Source organism: Mesoplodon bidens (genome assembly GCF_964165515.1).
Source record: "Mesoplodon bidens genome assembly, chromosome: 7".
Lineage (NCBI taxonomy): Eukaryota > Metazoa > Chordata > Mammalia > Artiodactyla > Ziphiidae > Mesoplodon > Mesoplodon bidens.
The window spans coordinates 99,569,583-99,585,869 of NC_138164.1; the positions used below are offsets into that span (position 1 = coordinate 99,569,583).

Here is a 16,287-nt window from a genome sequence, read left to right on the forward strand (position 1 = left end):
ATAACCTGCTAACCTTGTGACCTGTTCAAATCAGTTTACTTCTCATTTGTAAAATAAGAAGAATAAAAATAACATAGGACTACTGTGTAGCACAAATGAGGCTAATGTATATGAAAACGCTTTGGTTGCAGTAACGATAAAAAATAAAAATAACTTTTAAATATTTATAATTGTTTTTATTTTTTTTAATAAAAAATAACTGTACCAGAGTTCCCTGGCAGTCCAGTGATTAGGACTCTGCACTTCCACTGCAGGGGGTGCAGGTTAGATCCCTGGTCAAGGAACTAAGATCCCATGTGCCGCACGGCGTGGCCAAAAAAATAAATAATAAATAACTACACCACTCAACAGTTTTCTGAGTAGTTACTTCATGCCAGACAATGCGTGCTTCATATACATTAAGATTCACATTTAATGTGCCCAACTGCTCTCTTAAATACTATTATTTTGTCCTTTTTCAGATAAGGAAACTGACTGAGGCTAGGGAGCCTTTGACCAGTCTTAAGTAGAGCCAGTAATAAGTTTTGTGTTTTAGAGAAATTACTCTGTGTGACTGAATTAGTAAATGAATAAACGAATGAACATTACCAAAGCCCATCTACCTAGGCTTTTCTTTTCTGCAAGTTAAGTGAATGTACTTTCCCACTCTCTCATATAATAATAAAAATAGGTAATTATATTACCTAATGGATAGTAGATTTTTACCACAAGAGGTATGTAAATCAATTAACATTTTTGAGGGATTTCTATGTGCTATATGCTTTAGATTTATTATCATGCAAGTCTCATTACCCCCATTTTATAGATGAGGAAACTGAGGCTAAGAGATGACAAGCAATTTACTTCAAACCACAAAGACATCAGTAAGGAGAAGTCTGTATTCGAACTCAGGTCTGTCTGACAACAAAGCCCATACTCTTGCCTCTACACTATAGCCTACATTCTATGAATAAAAATATTTATTTTCTTTGAGGAAAGACTATCATTTTCAAAGAGAAGCCAATTTCATAAATAGTCTAGCCATGTTTCAATACATGAGTTTTCCAAAGAAAACCAACATATTTTAACATACACTATTACCTCAGTATCCATACTAATTAAAAAAAGAAACTTGTCCATCACGTAAAGTTTCTTACTTAGAAAATAAAGCATACCTCATTAATAAGTGGTACATATAAAAATAGTGTTTTTTTTCCATTGACAATGGTTAACTGTAATTTCTATTTCCAAACCTGTGGATATTTGTTTTGCAATGTTTCCCAAGGATTCTAAAATCTTTGAAGAATTCTAATAACTCCTTGATAAATGCTTTATTGCAATGTTAAAAAAAAGAAAATATAGCATAAATGATTCAAGTGAGGGTGCATCTGAACTGGAAAAATTACCCCAAAGGATACTGCTGAATGCTGACAGGACTGCAGCCTCTGAGACTTATCTAGCAAATGTTTGCTTTGATGCTCACATTTCTTAAAAGCATGTAATCAAGGAGAATAAAAATAAAACCTTATCCTCATTAGTAGGGGATAGTGGGAAAAGTCTTAAATCTGGAGACAAAAAAAAAATGAGTTCAAGCTCTTAATTACTGGGTAATGTGGGTCAAGACAGTGATCTTTTTTTAAGTGAAGTATAGTTGATTTACAATATTATGTTAATTTCAGGTGTACTGCATAGCAATTCAGTATTTTTGCAGATTATACTCCATTATAGGTTATTACAAGATAATGGCTATAATTCCCTGTGCTATTCAGTATAACCTTGTTGCTTATCTATTTTACTCACTGTTTCTGTTAAACCTATACCCCTAATTTGTCTCTCGTTCCCTCTCCCCTTTGGTAGCCACAAGTTTGTCTCCTATATCTGTGAGAGACAGTGATCTTTCTTGAATCTCAGTTTGCTCACATGTAAATTGGGAATAATAATACTTACATCACAGAAGGCAACGTGAAGGCTGTTTGAAAAGCATAACCCCCTATTCTATTCTATCCTCTTGTGTCTCCCTCCCTCCCACCCTCCCTATCCCACCCCTCTAGGTGGTGACAAAGCACCGAGCTGATCTCCCTGTGCTATGCGGCTGCTTCCCACTAGCTATCTATTTTGAGTTTGGTACTGTATATATGTCCATGCCACTCTCTCACTTTGTCACAGCTTACCCTTCCCCCTCCCCATATCCTTAAGTCCATTCTCTAGTAGGTCTGTGTCTTTATTCCCGTCTTACCCCTAGGTTCTTCATGACCTTTTTTTTTTTTTCTTAGATTCCATATATATGTGTTAGCATACGGTGGATGGACCTAAAGTCTGTCATACAGAGTGAAGTAAGTCAGAAAGGGAAGCAACTTTCTTTTGCAGGCACATTATTTGCAACCCTGCCAGTCACATATCAAAGTACGGAACAACCTAAGTGCCTTCCATTTCCCTCCCAATATGCATGGGAGCTCACATTATGTCCTGGTGAGCTGTGAGCAAAAAGACGTAGAATATATCCCTAATTGCTATTTGCTTGGATTATTTTGAAAGTGGTCAGAGGGCTTTCTACTTTGCTGAGTGCTGTATGAAACACATCCAAATTTTCACTGAATGTTTAAATGTTTGGTCCACATTCAAGTGTTTGACAGCTAGTTGAGTTTTTTTCAAACCAAAAGGAGATAAAAGGCCCCTCACTTCCTGCTGAATACTGAGGAGGGAATTGTTTGACTAATTTAATACTGTCTAGGGTAAAGGAACTCAAATCTGGTCCAATTTAGAAAATATTCTGATTTTTAAATATAAGAATGATCAGTGTTTTGTTTGTTTTATATGGGGGCTGGGGAAGTAATGTGACTGGAGACTATATTCATTAAAATTATGCGAATAATAAATATCTGATCATATATATCACTTTGCAAGAGAATATTAAAATGGCACTTTTCCTATTGTCTGTTTGGACTGAAGCCTCCAAACTAAGAATAATAGATGTCAATTACGCTCACACTGTAGAACAAGGGGCTAGGTTTGCAAAGATGATGGTCCAAAACAAGGCTTGCAATAGGCCCGATGAGGTTGACTGGCCAATTGAGGAGTGATTAGGAAAACTTTGGTGAATCCCAGGCAATTTCCAAGCGTGGGGGAGCTTCAGAAGAAGCATTTAGAGAGCTTGGCACTGGCCCCTGGGATCTGGGATAACACAGAGACAGTTATGGGAAACATGCCTGAAAAAGTCTAAAAGCGAGAGTTTGGTCAGCCTAATGGCAGAGTGGAGAGTAGTTGAGACTGTATGAAAAATGATTACACTCCTAGAGTTTAGTGACACAGTGAACCTGCCTCCTGCTGCAGGCTGCCTGCTGTCTCCACCAGCCCTGAGTCTCCTGGAAAAGGACCACTTGGGGGTGAAGGTAAGCCCAGCAGAAAGAAGCTGAATGTGAACTGGCAGAGGTCAGGGCTTGGAAGTAGAGGGGTAGGGGAGATCACTAACCTCCAGAAAGAGAAGCACTGTGGGCAACAAAGAAATTGCAGGTACATTACAGAAACCTCCCAGGAAAGGGATAACCTCATCCCTCCTCTACCTGCAACCCTGGAGGAGCCAGAGGTGGCACATTCAGCGGAAGAGAGGGAAGAGAAAAGCTATGTGGAGAAGCAGATGATCACACCCCTCCCTTAAAGCAGGTTTGAAGCCTGCCTTAGGCCTTGGCTAAGGTAATGAGAGAATTTTATAATTGGATGAAAATGTGGAGTTCTGATATTAGACTGAACCTTACATTTCATAACCTAAAAGAGACAGACATTTATTCATTCTAAGAGGAATCAGAAAACTCATGCACCCTAGCCAAGATTTCATCCTGAATCTAGGAAAAAATGACTTAATGGAGCAAGTTTAACAGAAAGTGATAAGAAAGAATAAATTTGCTTTCTGCTTGTACCTCACTGAGTCCAGCTGCCAAAATACATTAGTTATAAATGTCTTGCTTTAAAAAAACAAAAATGAAATAAGACAGTAACAAAATATTACTCTGAGGATAAAGCCCCAAATCCTCACATGGCATGTGTTTGTGTATCTGGCCCCTGCAAAGCTTTTGAATTTCATTTCATGCCACTCTCTACCACAGTAGCTCCAGCCACATGGCTTTCTCAAAATGCTTTAGAAATACAAGTAGCTTATCACCTCAGGTACACACTCTACCCTCAACCTTGGAATTGTTTGCCTCCTCTCATCTTCACCTCCCTAATTCCTCCTTGTTCTTAGAATGCTCTGGTTGTAAGCAACAGACACCAGCAGAAACTTAAGCAGGAAATGAATTTATTGGAAAGGTAGGAGGTAGCTCACACAATCAAAGACTATTAAAAAAATAATTACTTTGGGACTCCCCTGGTGGTGCAGTGGATAAGACCCCATGCTCCCCATGCAAGGGGCCTGGGTTTGTTCCCTGATCAGGGAACTTGATCCCACATGCATGTCAAAACTAAGAGTTTGCATGCTGCAACTAAGGAGCTGGCGAGCTGCAACTAAGGAGCCCAAGAGCCGCAACTAAGGAGCCCGCATGCCGCAACTAAGACCTGGTGCAACCAAATAAATAAATTAATTTAAAAAATAATAATTACTTTAAAGACACAGCTGGAAAATAACAGAAGCCAAGGAAGCCTAAGCAATTAAGATGGTAGGAAATGATGGGCAGTCTATTCTGGAAAAGGGATCATCCTCAGCTTTTTGTTTTGTTTTGTTTTGCTGGAGAGTCACCCCTAGGTTGGGACATGTGCCCACCCCTAACTAGGGGAGGGCAGAGTGTTTGGGTACAATAAGGGAACAGAAATTTCTCCAAAGAAAATCAGGACACAATTTACACAATAAGGGTAGGCAGGCAACACAACTGAAATCCACTTCATTTAAGGACCATTCAATGTTTCTTCCCCTGCCAGTTAGTAGCCACAGACTCTTAAGCAGGCTATTTATAGTATCTGTGTCTCAGTTTATTAATCTTGAGATAGTATAAGTATCTGCCTCATAGATTAGTGGTGAAGATTAAATTAATGAATATATGTAACCCACTGAGCAAAGTGCTAGCACATAGTGTTAGCTAATATTATTTTTTAGAAAAATTTTCCATAACCTCCCTAGTCTCTGCCAGGTCAGTCCATTATATTCTCCCATCCCATCTTGTATTTCTCCTTTGAGTACTTATCATAAGCAAACTTGTAGAATTATTTCTGTAATTTTTACTTAAATGTGTGTATCCCACTAACCTCATAAGGGCAGAAGAAACATTTATCTTTTTCACCTTGTATTCTCAATGCGTAGTGCATAGAATAGTGTATTAGGCTGACTAATAGCTCCCAAAGATAACCAGGTCCTAATCCCTGGAAGCTGTGAACGTTACCTTAAATGGCAAAAGCAACTCCAAAGATGTGATTAAGTTAAGGATCTTGAGATGGGAAGATTATCCTGGATATATGGGTGGGGCCTAAATATAATCACGAATGTCCCTATAAGAGGAAGGCAAGGGGAGATTTGACTACAGAATATGAGAAGGCAATGTGACATCAAAAGCAAGAAGTTGGAATAATGCAAGGAAGAGCTCACAAGCCAAGGAATGCAGGCAGCTTTCAGAAGCTAGAAAAGACGAGGGAACACATTCTCTAGAGCTTCCAGAAGGAACCAGCCCTGCCAACACCTTGACTTTAGCCCAGTGAAACTGATTCTGGACTTCTGGCTTCCAGAAATATAAGAGAATACATTTATATTTCTTTAAGCCACCAAGTTTGTGGTAATTTGTTAGGGTAGCCATAGGAACTAACACTCAGGCACTCAAAAAATATTTATTGAAAAGTAAATGAGACTTAGAAAATGAACAAAAAAAGTATCCATCAAAGCCAGCATAGAAGCTGATGTACAAGACTAATCTTCATGACAAACATAAGACTGAACAACTTATTTTGGTCCACACATCTAATATTTAATTATAGGTACATCAGTTAAATAATGAATATCCTTGTACTTGTCAAGGTTTTTAGTTGAAAATTGAAGACGTTATCATTGACTGGGAATGATAGGGGCCAGGAATTTATTCAAAGGGTAGCACATGTCTCAGACTCACCAGGATGATTGAAGAACCAGGTTCAAGGCCAGCCATGTATGGTGTGCATTGCAACACAGCAGCCCTGTTGAAGATCTGCAGCCAGAAGCAACATACAAAACATGCCACATCATTGGTCTGGGGAAGACACCATTGGCTCTTCTACCAAACACAGTATTGTATTACCAAGCACTGACTGCCACCATTATTACTGCAGTTTCTGATCTTCCTGTACCACTGCAGCCAGAGAGTTCCTCAAGAGTCCTAAATTGCAGTAAAGGCTAGGAAAGTAAGGACTGGGCATTTTCAGCTTCTGTAGTAGGAGGCATCTCAATGTCTCAACAAGATTCAGAATGGGAACAGGGAGATTCCCCAAACATAAGAAGAAATGGGTCAGATGATGGGTAACCATAAGGGAAAGATAAATACAAAATACAGTCTCACATCCAAAGCTTACGGTGAACTGATTTTCGAGCATCAGACTTGAACATGAATTCACAGAACCAGAATGTGCAGTCATGCATCTAATGACCTCCTGTGTTCGATCACTTCTAAATTCAAATCAAAGCAGGTAACAGAATACAGAAGATATTGAGGTTAAATACATCAATCTCTAATTTGATCATTAAATGAAATGAAAGTGCCTTAAGGAATTTTTAAAGACTGATTTCCTTGGTCAGATCACCAAATGGCATGAAGAAATGTCTGGTTTAATCTATCACATTGTCCCATTAGATTTAATTAAAGCCGTATCAACTACCTGCCAAAAAAATAAGTAATACCTTATTTGGGGCAACCAAATAACTAGAGTTTGGGGTAAATATTAGATGTCATTATAATAAAGGGAGAATAAAAATCCCAGACCTTAGATTATCAGAGTCTACCACTTAAAATAGCCATACAACTAGTATTTTACCTTCTTCTGTATCAGGCAATGTGCTAAGCACTGGGATTTTTTTTTTTTGTTTTAATGATTAAGGAGGAATCCCTGAAAGAATTTATATTCTGCAGAGGAGTTAAGGAATAAAGACATGTAAATAAACTAATCATAATAATAATAAGTTGTAACAGGTGTTCTAACAGATGTGCTATGGGTTGAATTGAGCACCCCGCCTCCGCAAATTTATATGTTGAAGCCCTAGCTCCCATTACTTCCGAATGCGACCTGATTTGGAAATGGGATCATTGCTGATGTAATTAGTTAAGATGAGATCAAACTGGAGTAGGATGGGTCCCTAATTCAATATGACTGTTGTCCTGATATAAAGAACACCATGTGAAAAGACAGACAAACACACAGGGATAAAGCCATGTGAACATTGGAGTTATGCTACCACAAGTCAAAGAACTACGGCCACTCGTGCTCCCGCAGTGTCCATGGACACTCCTTTTTCCGCAACCGATTTTGCACCCACTCGCGGCGGAGCGCACTACGTGCAGTGACGTGAAGAAGCCCCGCGCCACCCAGCAGGCCACAGCCCTTTGGGAGCCCGAGACTCTTAAAACGGTAGAGCAACTTTTTCCAGGAAAGATGACAGACCAGATGTGCACCTTTCTTTTCAAAAAGCCTGGGCGACTTCCGGGTAAGATGGCGGAAGAGTAAGACGCGGAGATCACCTTCCTCCCCACGGATACACCAAAAATACAGCTACACGTGGAACAACTCCTACAGAACACCTACTGAACGCTGGCAGAAGACCCCAGACCTCCCAAAAGGCAAGAAATTCCCCACATACCTGGGTAGGGCAAAGCGGAGAGATTCCCGCACAGAGGATCGGTGCCGAGCGGCACTCACCAGCCCGAGAGGCTTGTCTGCTCGCCCGCCAGGGCAGGCGGCGCTGGAAGCTGAGGCTCGGGCTTCGGTCAGAGCGCAGGGAAAGGACTGGGGCTGGCGGCGAGAACTCAGCCTGAAGGGGGCTAATGTGCCACAGCTATCCGGCAGGGAGTCCGGGAAAACTCTGGAGCTGCTGAAGAGGCAAGAGACTTTTTCTTCTCTCTTGGTTTCCTGGTGCGCGAGGAGAGGGGATCAAGAGCGCTGCTTAAAGGGGCTCCACAGACGGGCGCGACTCACAACTGAAAGCGCGGAGCCCAGTGACGGGCGTGGGACGCTGGGGCTGCTGCTGCCGCCGCCAAGAAGCCTGTGTGCGAGCGCAGGTCACTGTCCACACCGCCCTTCCGGGAGCCTGTGCAGCCCGCCACTGCCGGGGTCCCGGGATCCAGGGGCGGCTTCCCTGGGAGAACTCACGGCGCGCCTCGAGCTGGTGCAACGTCACGCCGACCTCTGCCGCTGCAGGCTCGCCCCGCACTCCGTGCCCCTCCCTCCCGCCCGGCCTGAGTGAGCCAGAGTCCCCGAAGAGGCTGCTCCTTTAACCCTGTCCTGTCTGAGCGAAGAACAGACGCCCTCCGCGACCTACACGCAGAGGCGGGGCCAAATCCAAAGCTGAGACCCAGGAGCTGTGAGAACAAAGAAGAGAAAGGGAAACCTCTCCCAGCAGCCTCAGAAGCAGCGGATTAAAGCTCCACAATCAACTTGATGTACCCTGCATCTGTGGAATACATGAATAGACAACAAATCATCCCAAATTGAGGAGCCAGGAGTCAGTGCTGTGCCTCTGAGGTGGGAGAGCCAACTTCAGGACACTGGTCCACAAGAGACCTCCCAGCTCCACATAATATCAAACGGCGAAAATCTTCCAGAGATCTCCATCTCAATACCAGCACCCAGCTTCACTCAACGACCAGCAAGCTACAGTGCTGGACACCCTATGCCAAACAACTAGCAAGACAGGAACACAACGCCACCATTAGCAGAGAGGTGGCCTAAAATCATAAAAAGTCCACAGACAACCCAAAACACACCACCAGACGTGGACCTGCCCACCAGAAAGACAAGATCCAGCCTCATTCACCAGAACACAGGCACTAGTACCTTCCACCAGGAAGCCTACACAACCCACTAAACCAACCTTAGCCACTGGGGACAGACACCAAAAACAACGGGAACTACGAACCTGCAGCCTGCAAAAAGGAGACCCCAAACACAGTAACATAAGCAAAATGAGAAGACAGAAAAACACACAGCAGGAGAAGGAGCAAGATAAAAACCCACCAGACCTAACAAATGAAGAGGTAATAGGCAGTCTACCTGAAAAAGAATTCAGAATAATGATGGTAAAGATGATCCAAGATTCTATTTCCCAGATCCAAAATCTTGGAAATAGAATAGACAAAATGCAAGAAACAGTTAACAAGGACCTAGAAGAACTAAAGATGAATCAAGCATCGATTAAAAACACAATAAATGAAATAAAAAATACTCTAGATGGGATCAATAGCAGAATAACTGAGGCAGAAGAACGGATAAGTGAGGTGGAAGATAAAATAGTGGAAATAACTGCTGCAGAGCAAAATAAAGAAAAAAGAATGAAAAGAACAGAGGACAGTCTCAGAGACCTCTGGGACAACATTAAACGCAGCAACATTCGAATTATAGGGGTTCCAGAAGAAGAAGAGAAAAAGAAAGGGACTGAGAAAATATTTGAAGAGATTAGAGTTGAAAACTTCCCTAATATGGGAAAGGAAATAGTTAATCAAGTCCAGGAAGCACAGAGAGTCCCATACAGAATAAATCCAAGGAGAAATACGCCAAGACACATATTAATCAAACTGTCAAAAATTAAACACAAAGAAATCCTATTAAAAGCAGCAGGGGAAAACAACAAATAACACACAAAGGAATCCCCATCAGGATAACAGCTGATCTCTCAGCAGAAACTCTACAAGCCAGAAGGGAGTGGCAGGACATAATTAAAGTGATGAAGGAGAAAAACCTGCAACCAAGATTACTCTACCCAGCAAGGATCTCATTCAGATTTGAGGGAGAAATGAAAACGTTTACAGACAAGCAAAAGCTGAGAGAGTTCAGCACCACCAAACCAGCTTTACAACAAATGCTAAAGGAACTTCTCTAGGCAAGAAACACAACAGAAGGAAAAGACCTACAATAACGAACCCAAAACAATTAAGAAAATGGGAATAGGAACATACATATCGATAATTACCTTAAATGTAAATGGACTAAATGCTCCCACCAAAAGACACAGATTGGCTGAATGGATACAAAAACAAGACCCATATATATGCTGTCTACAAGAGACCCACTTCAGACCTAGAGACACATACAGACTGAAAGTAAGGGGATGGAAAAAGATATTCCATGCAAATGGAAACCAAAAGAAAGCTGGAGTAGCAATTCTCATATCAGACAAAATAGACTTTAAAATAAAGACTACTAGAAGAGACAAAGAAGGACACTACATAATGATCAAGGGATCGATCCAAGAAGAAGATATAACAATTGTAAATATTTATGCACCCAACATAGGAGCACCTCAATACATAAGGCAAATACTAACAGCCATAAAAGGAGAAATTGACAGTAACACAATCATAGTAGGGGACTTTAACACCCCACTTTCACCAATGGACAGATCATCCAAAATGAAAATAAATAAGGAAACACAAGCTTTAAATGATACATTAAACAAGATGGACTTAATTGATATTTATAGGACATTCCATCCAAAAACAACAGAATACACATTTTTCTCAAGTGCTCATGGAACATTCTCCAGGATAGATCATATCTTGGGTCACAAATCAAGCCTTGGTAAATTTAAGAAAATTGAAATTGTATCAAGTGTCTTTTCTGACCACAATGCTATGAGACTAGATATCAATTACAGGAAAAGAGCTGTAAAAAATACAAACACATGGAGGCTAAACAATACACTACTTAATAACGAAGTGATCACTGAAGAAATCAAAGAGGAAATTAAAAAATACCTAGAAACAAATGACAATGGAGACACGACGACCCAAAACCTATGGGATGCAGCAAAAGCAGTTCTAAGAGGGAAGTTTATAGCAATACAATCCCACCTTAAGAAACAGGAAACATCTCGAATAAACAACCTAACCATGCACCTAAAGCAATTAGAGAAAGAAGAACAAAAACATCCCAAAGTTAGCAGAAGGAAAGAAATCATAAAAATCAGATCAGAAATAAATGAAAAAGAAATGAAGGAAACGATAGCAAAGATCAATAAAACTAAAAGCTGGTTCTTTGAGAAGATAAACAAAATTGATAAACCATTAGCCAGACTCATCAAGAAAAGAAGGGAGAAGACTCAAATCAATAGAATTAGAAATGAAAAAGGAGAAGTAACAACTGACACTGCAGAAATACAAAAGATCATGAGAGATTACTACAAGCAACTCTATGCCCATAAAATGGACAACCTGGAAGAGATGGACAAATTCTTAGAAATGCACAACCTGCCAAGACTGACTCAGGAAGAAATAGAAAATATGAATAGACCAATCACAAGCACTGAAATTGAAACTGTGATTAAAAATCTTCCATCAAACAAAAGCCCAGGACCAGATGGCTTCAGAGGCGAATTCTATCAAACATTTAGAGAAGAGCTAACACCCATCCTTCTCAAACTCTTCCAAACAATATCAGAGGAAGGAACACTCCCAAACTCATTCTACGAGGCCACCATCACCTTGATACCAAAACCAGGCAAGGATGTCACAAAGAAAGAAAACTACAGGCCAATATCACTTATGAACATAGATGCAAAAATCTTCAACAAAATACTAGCAAACAGAATCCAACAGCACATTAAAAGGATCATACACCATGATCAAGTGCGGTTTATTCCAGGAATGCAAGGATTCTTCAATATATGCAAATCAATCAATGTGATACACCATATTAACAAGTTGAAGGAGAAACACCATATGATCATCTCAATAGATGCAGAGAAAGCTTTCGACAAAATTCAACACCCATTTATGATAAAAACCCTGCAGAAAGTAGGCATAGAGGGAACTTTCCTCAACATCATAAAGGCCATATATGACAAACCCACAGCCAACATTGTCCTCAATGGTGAAAATCTGAAAACATTTCCACTAAGATCAGGAACAAAACAAGGCTGCCGGGCTTCCCTGGTGGCGCAGTGGTTGAGAGTCCGCCTGCCTGATGCAGGGGACACGGGTTCGTGCCCCGGTCTGGGAAGATCCCACATGCCGCAGAGCGGCTGGGCCCGTGAGCCATGGCTGCTGAGCCTGCGCATCCGGAGCCTGTGCTCTGCAAGGGGAGAGGCCACAACAGTGAGAGGCCCGCCTACCGCAAAAAAAAAAAAAAAAAAAAAAAAAAAAAAAAAAAAAAACAAGGCTGCCCACTCTCACCACTCTTATTCAACATAGTTTTGGAAGTTCTAGCCACAGCAATCAGAGAAGAAAAGGAAATAAAAGGAATCCAAATTGGAAAAGAAGAAGTAAAGCTGTCACTGTTTGCAGATGACATGATACTATACATAGAGAATCCTAAAGATGCTACCGAAAAACTACTAGAGCTAATCAATGAATTTGGTAAAGTAGCAGGATACAAAATTAATGTACAGAAATCTCTGGCATTCCTGTACAGTAATGATGAAAAATCTGAAAATGAAATCAAGAAAACACTCCCATTTACCATTGCAACAAAAAGAATAAAATATCTAGGAATAAACCTACCTAAGGAGACAAAAGACCTGTATGCAGAAAATTATAAGACACTGATGAAAGAAATTAAAGATGATACAAATAGATGGAGAGATATACCATGCTCCTGGATTGGAAGAATCAATATTGTGAAAATGACTCTACTACCCAAAGCAATCTACAGATTCAATGCAATCCCTATCAAACTACCACTGGCATTTTTCACAGAACTAGAACAAAAAATTTCAAAATTTGTTTGGAAAAACAAAAGACCCCGAATAGCCAAAGCAATCTTGAGAACGAAAAACGGAGCTGGAGGAACCAGGCTCCCTGACTTCAGACTATACTACAAAGCTACAGTAATCAAGACAGTGTGGTACTGGCATAAAAACAGAAAGATAGATCAGTGGATCAGGATAGAAAGCCCAGAGATAAACCCACGCACATATGGCCAACTTATCTTTGATAAAGGAGGCAGGAATGTACAGTGGAGAAAGGACAGCCTCTTCCATAAGTGGTGCTGGGAAAACTGGACAGGGACATGTAAAAGTTTGAGATTAGATCATTCCCTAACACCATACACAAAAATAAGCTCAAAATGGATTAAAGACTTAAATGTAAGGCCAGAAACTCTCAAACTCTTAGAGGAAAACATAGGTAGAACACTCTATGACATAAATCACAGCAAGATCCTTTTGGACCCACCTCCTAGAGAAATGGAAATAAAAACAAAGATAAACAAATGGGACCTAATGAAACTTCAAAGCTTTTGCACAGCAAAGGAAACCATAAACAAGACCAAAAGACAACCCTCAGAATGGGAGAAAATATTTGCAAATGAAGCAACTGATAAAGGATTAATCTCCAAAATTTATAAACAGCTCATGCAGCTCAATAGCAAAAAAACAAACAACCCAATCCAAAAATGGGCAGAAGATCTATATAGGCATTTCTCCAAAGAAGATATACAGACTGCCAACAAACACATGAAAGAATGCTCAACATCATTAATCATTAGAGAAATGCAAATCAAAACTACAATGAGATATCATCTCACACCAGTCAGAATGGCCATCATCAAGAAATCTAGAAACAATAAATGCTGGAGAGGGTGTGGAAAAAAGGGAACACTCTTGCACTGCTGGTGGGAATGTGAATTGGTAGAGCCACTATGGAGAACAGTATGGAGGTTCCTTAAAAAACTACAAATAGAACTACCATATGACCCAGCAATCCCACTACTAGGCATATACCCTGAGAAAACCATAATTCCAAAAGAGACATGTACCAAAATGTTCATTGCAGCTCTATTCACAATAGCCCGGAGCTGGAAACAACCTAAGTGTCCATCATCGGATGAATGGATAAAGAAGATGTGGCACATATATACAATGGAATATTACTCAGCCATAAAAAGAAACGAAACTGAGCTATTTGTAATGAGGTGGATAGACCTAGAGTCTGTCATACAGAGTGAAGTAAGTCAGAAAGAGAAAGACAAATACCATATGCTAACACATATATACGGAATTTAAAAAAAAAAAAAGTCATGAAGGACCTAGGGGCAAAACGGGAATAAAGACACAGACCTACTTGAGAATGGACTTGAGGATATGGGGAGGGGGAAGGGTAAGCTGTGATAAAGCGAAAGAGAGGCATGGACATATATACACTACCAAACGTAAGGTAGATAGATAGTGGGAAGCAGCCGCAGAGCACAGGGAGATCAGCTCGGTGCTTTGTGACCGCCTGGAGGGGTGGGATGGGGAGGGTGGGAGGGAGGGAGATGCATGAGGGAAGGGATGTGGGAACAGATGTATATGTATGACTGATTCACTTTGTTATAAAGCAGAAACTAATTTAAAAAATTAAAAAAAAAAAAAAAAGCCTGGGCGAAAAGGGGCTACAGGTCTCAGAAAGCACCCGATCTGCCACCAAGAGTCCGGAGACAACAGCAGCAGCAGTGACGAAGGCAGCACTGTGGTTAGCCGGGAAAAGAAGCAGGAGACCCACAATCCGATGATACAGAAGACCCCTGGCGGTGGTAAACAGAAGGCAACTTACGGTGACCACAGTAGCCAGGAGGAGGAGAACGAGCCCGAGAGTCTCGGCGCGGTCTATAAGTCCACTCGCTCAGGGAAACCCGTGGGGCCAGAGGATATGGGTGCGACTGCTGTCTACGAGCTAGACACAGAGAAGGAGCGTGACGCACAAGCCATCTTTGAGCGCAGCCAGAAGATCCAGGAGGAGCTGAGGCACAAGGAAGATGACAAGATCTATCGGGGAATCAATAATTATCAGAAGTACATGAAGCCCAAGGATACATCTATGGGCAATGCTTCCTCCAAGATGGTGAGGAAAGGCCCCATCCGAGCTCCCGAACATCTGCGTGCCACCGTGCGCTGGGATTACCAGCCCGACATTTGTAAGGACTACAAGGAGACTGGCTTTTGCGGCTTTGGAGACAGCTGCAAATTCCTCCATGACCGTTCAGATTACAAACATGGCTGGCAGATCGAACGTGAGCTTGACGAGGGTCGCTATGGTGTCCATGAGGATGAAAACTATGAAGTGGGAAGCAATGAGGAGGAAATACCGTTCAAGTGTTTCATCTGTCACCAGACCTTCCAAAACCCAGTTGTCGCCAAGTGCAGGCATTATTTCTGCGAGAGCTGTGCGCTGCAGCATTTCTGCACCACCCCGCGCTGCTATGTCTGTGACCAGCAGACCAATGGCATCTTCAATCCAGCGAAAGAATTGACTGCTAAACTAAAGAAGCACAGATCTGCAGAAGAGGGTGGTGCTTCTGATTTCCCAGAAGACCCCGATGAGGGTCCAATTCCCATTACTACTTAATTTTCCCATTATTCTCAAATCTCAAAATAAATGTTGTTTTGGTGGGGGGGAAACAAGTCCTTCCTTAGTACCTTCAGAGAGGGCATGGCCTTGTCAGCACCTTAATCTGTCTTCCTGCCTACAGAACTGTGAGATAATAAATTTCTATAGTTCTGGGCCACTCAGTTGTTGGTACTTTGTTATGACAGTCCTGAATCCACTGAAGTTGCAGCATAGAATATCAATATACAAAAATCAGTCACATTTTTATACACTAACAATGAACTATCAGAAAGAGACATTAAGCAAACAATCCCATTTGAAATATGATAAATAGAATAAAATACTTAGGAATAAATTCAACCAAAATGATGAAAGATCTGTACACTGAAAACAATAAGACATTAATAAAAGTAGTTGAAGATGACACAAATAAGTGGAAAGATATTCCATGCTCAAGGATCAGAAGAATTATTATTGTTAAAACCTCCATACCACCTAAAGTGATCCACAGATTCTATGCAATCCCTATCAAGTTCCCAATGGCATTTTTCACAGAATAGAATTAACATCTAAAATTTGTATGGAACCACAGAAGAACCCAAATAGGCAAAGCAATCTTAAGAAAGAAGAACAAAGCTGGAGGCATTGCATGTCCTGATTTCAAACTATAGTACAAAGCTATAGTAATCAAAGCAGTATGGTATTGGCATAAGAACAGACACAAAAATCAGTGGAACAGAATAGAGACCCCAGAAATAAACCCATGCATATATGGTCAATTAATTTACAACAAAAGAGCCAAGAATACACAATGAGAAATGATAGTCTTTGCAGTAAATGGTGTTGGAAGACT

General features: G+C 41.0%; 1 protein-coding gene across 1 annotated transcript; it reads left to right on the top strand.

The window, feature by feature from the left end:
- Positions 1-3,257: 3,257 nt before the first annotated feature.
- Positions 3,258-15,452, top strand: LOC308620824 (E3 ubiquitin-protein ligase RNF113A-like; the record flags this gene model as incomplete). Its single annotated transcript, XM_081240717.1, has 4 exons — positions 3,258-3,368; positions 4,217-4,281; positions 7,482-7,624; positions 14,497-15,452. 4 exons carry the CDS (start codon positions 3,258-3,260, stop codon positions 15,450-15,452), a joined length of 1,275 nt encoding a protein of 424 aa, XP_081096843.1.
- Between the last annotated feature and the right edge of the window lie 835 nt (positions 15,453-16,287).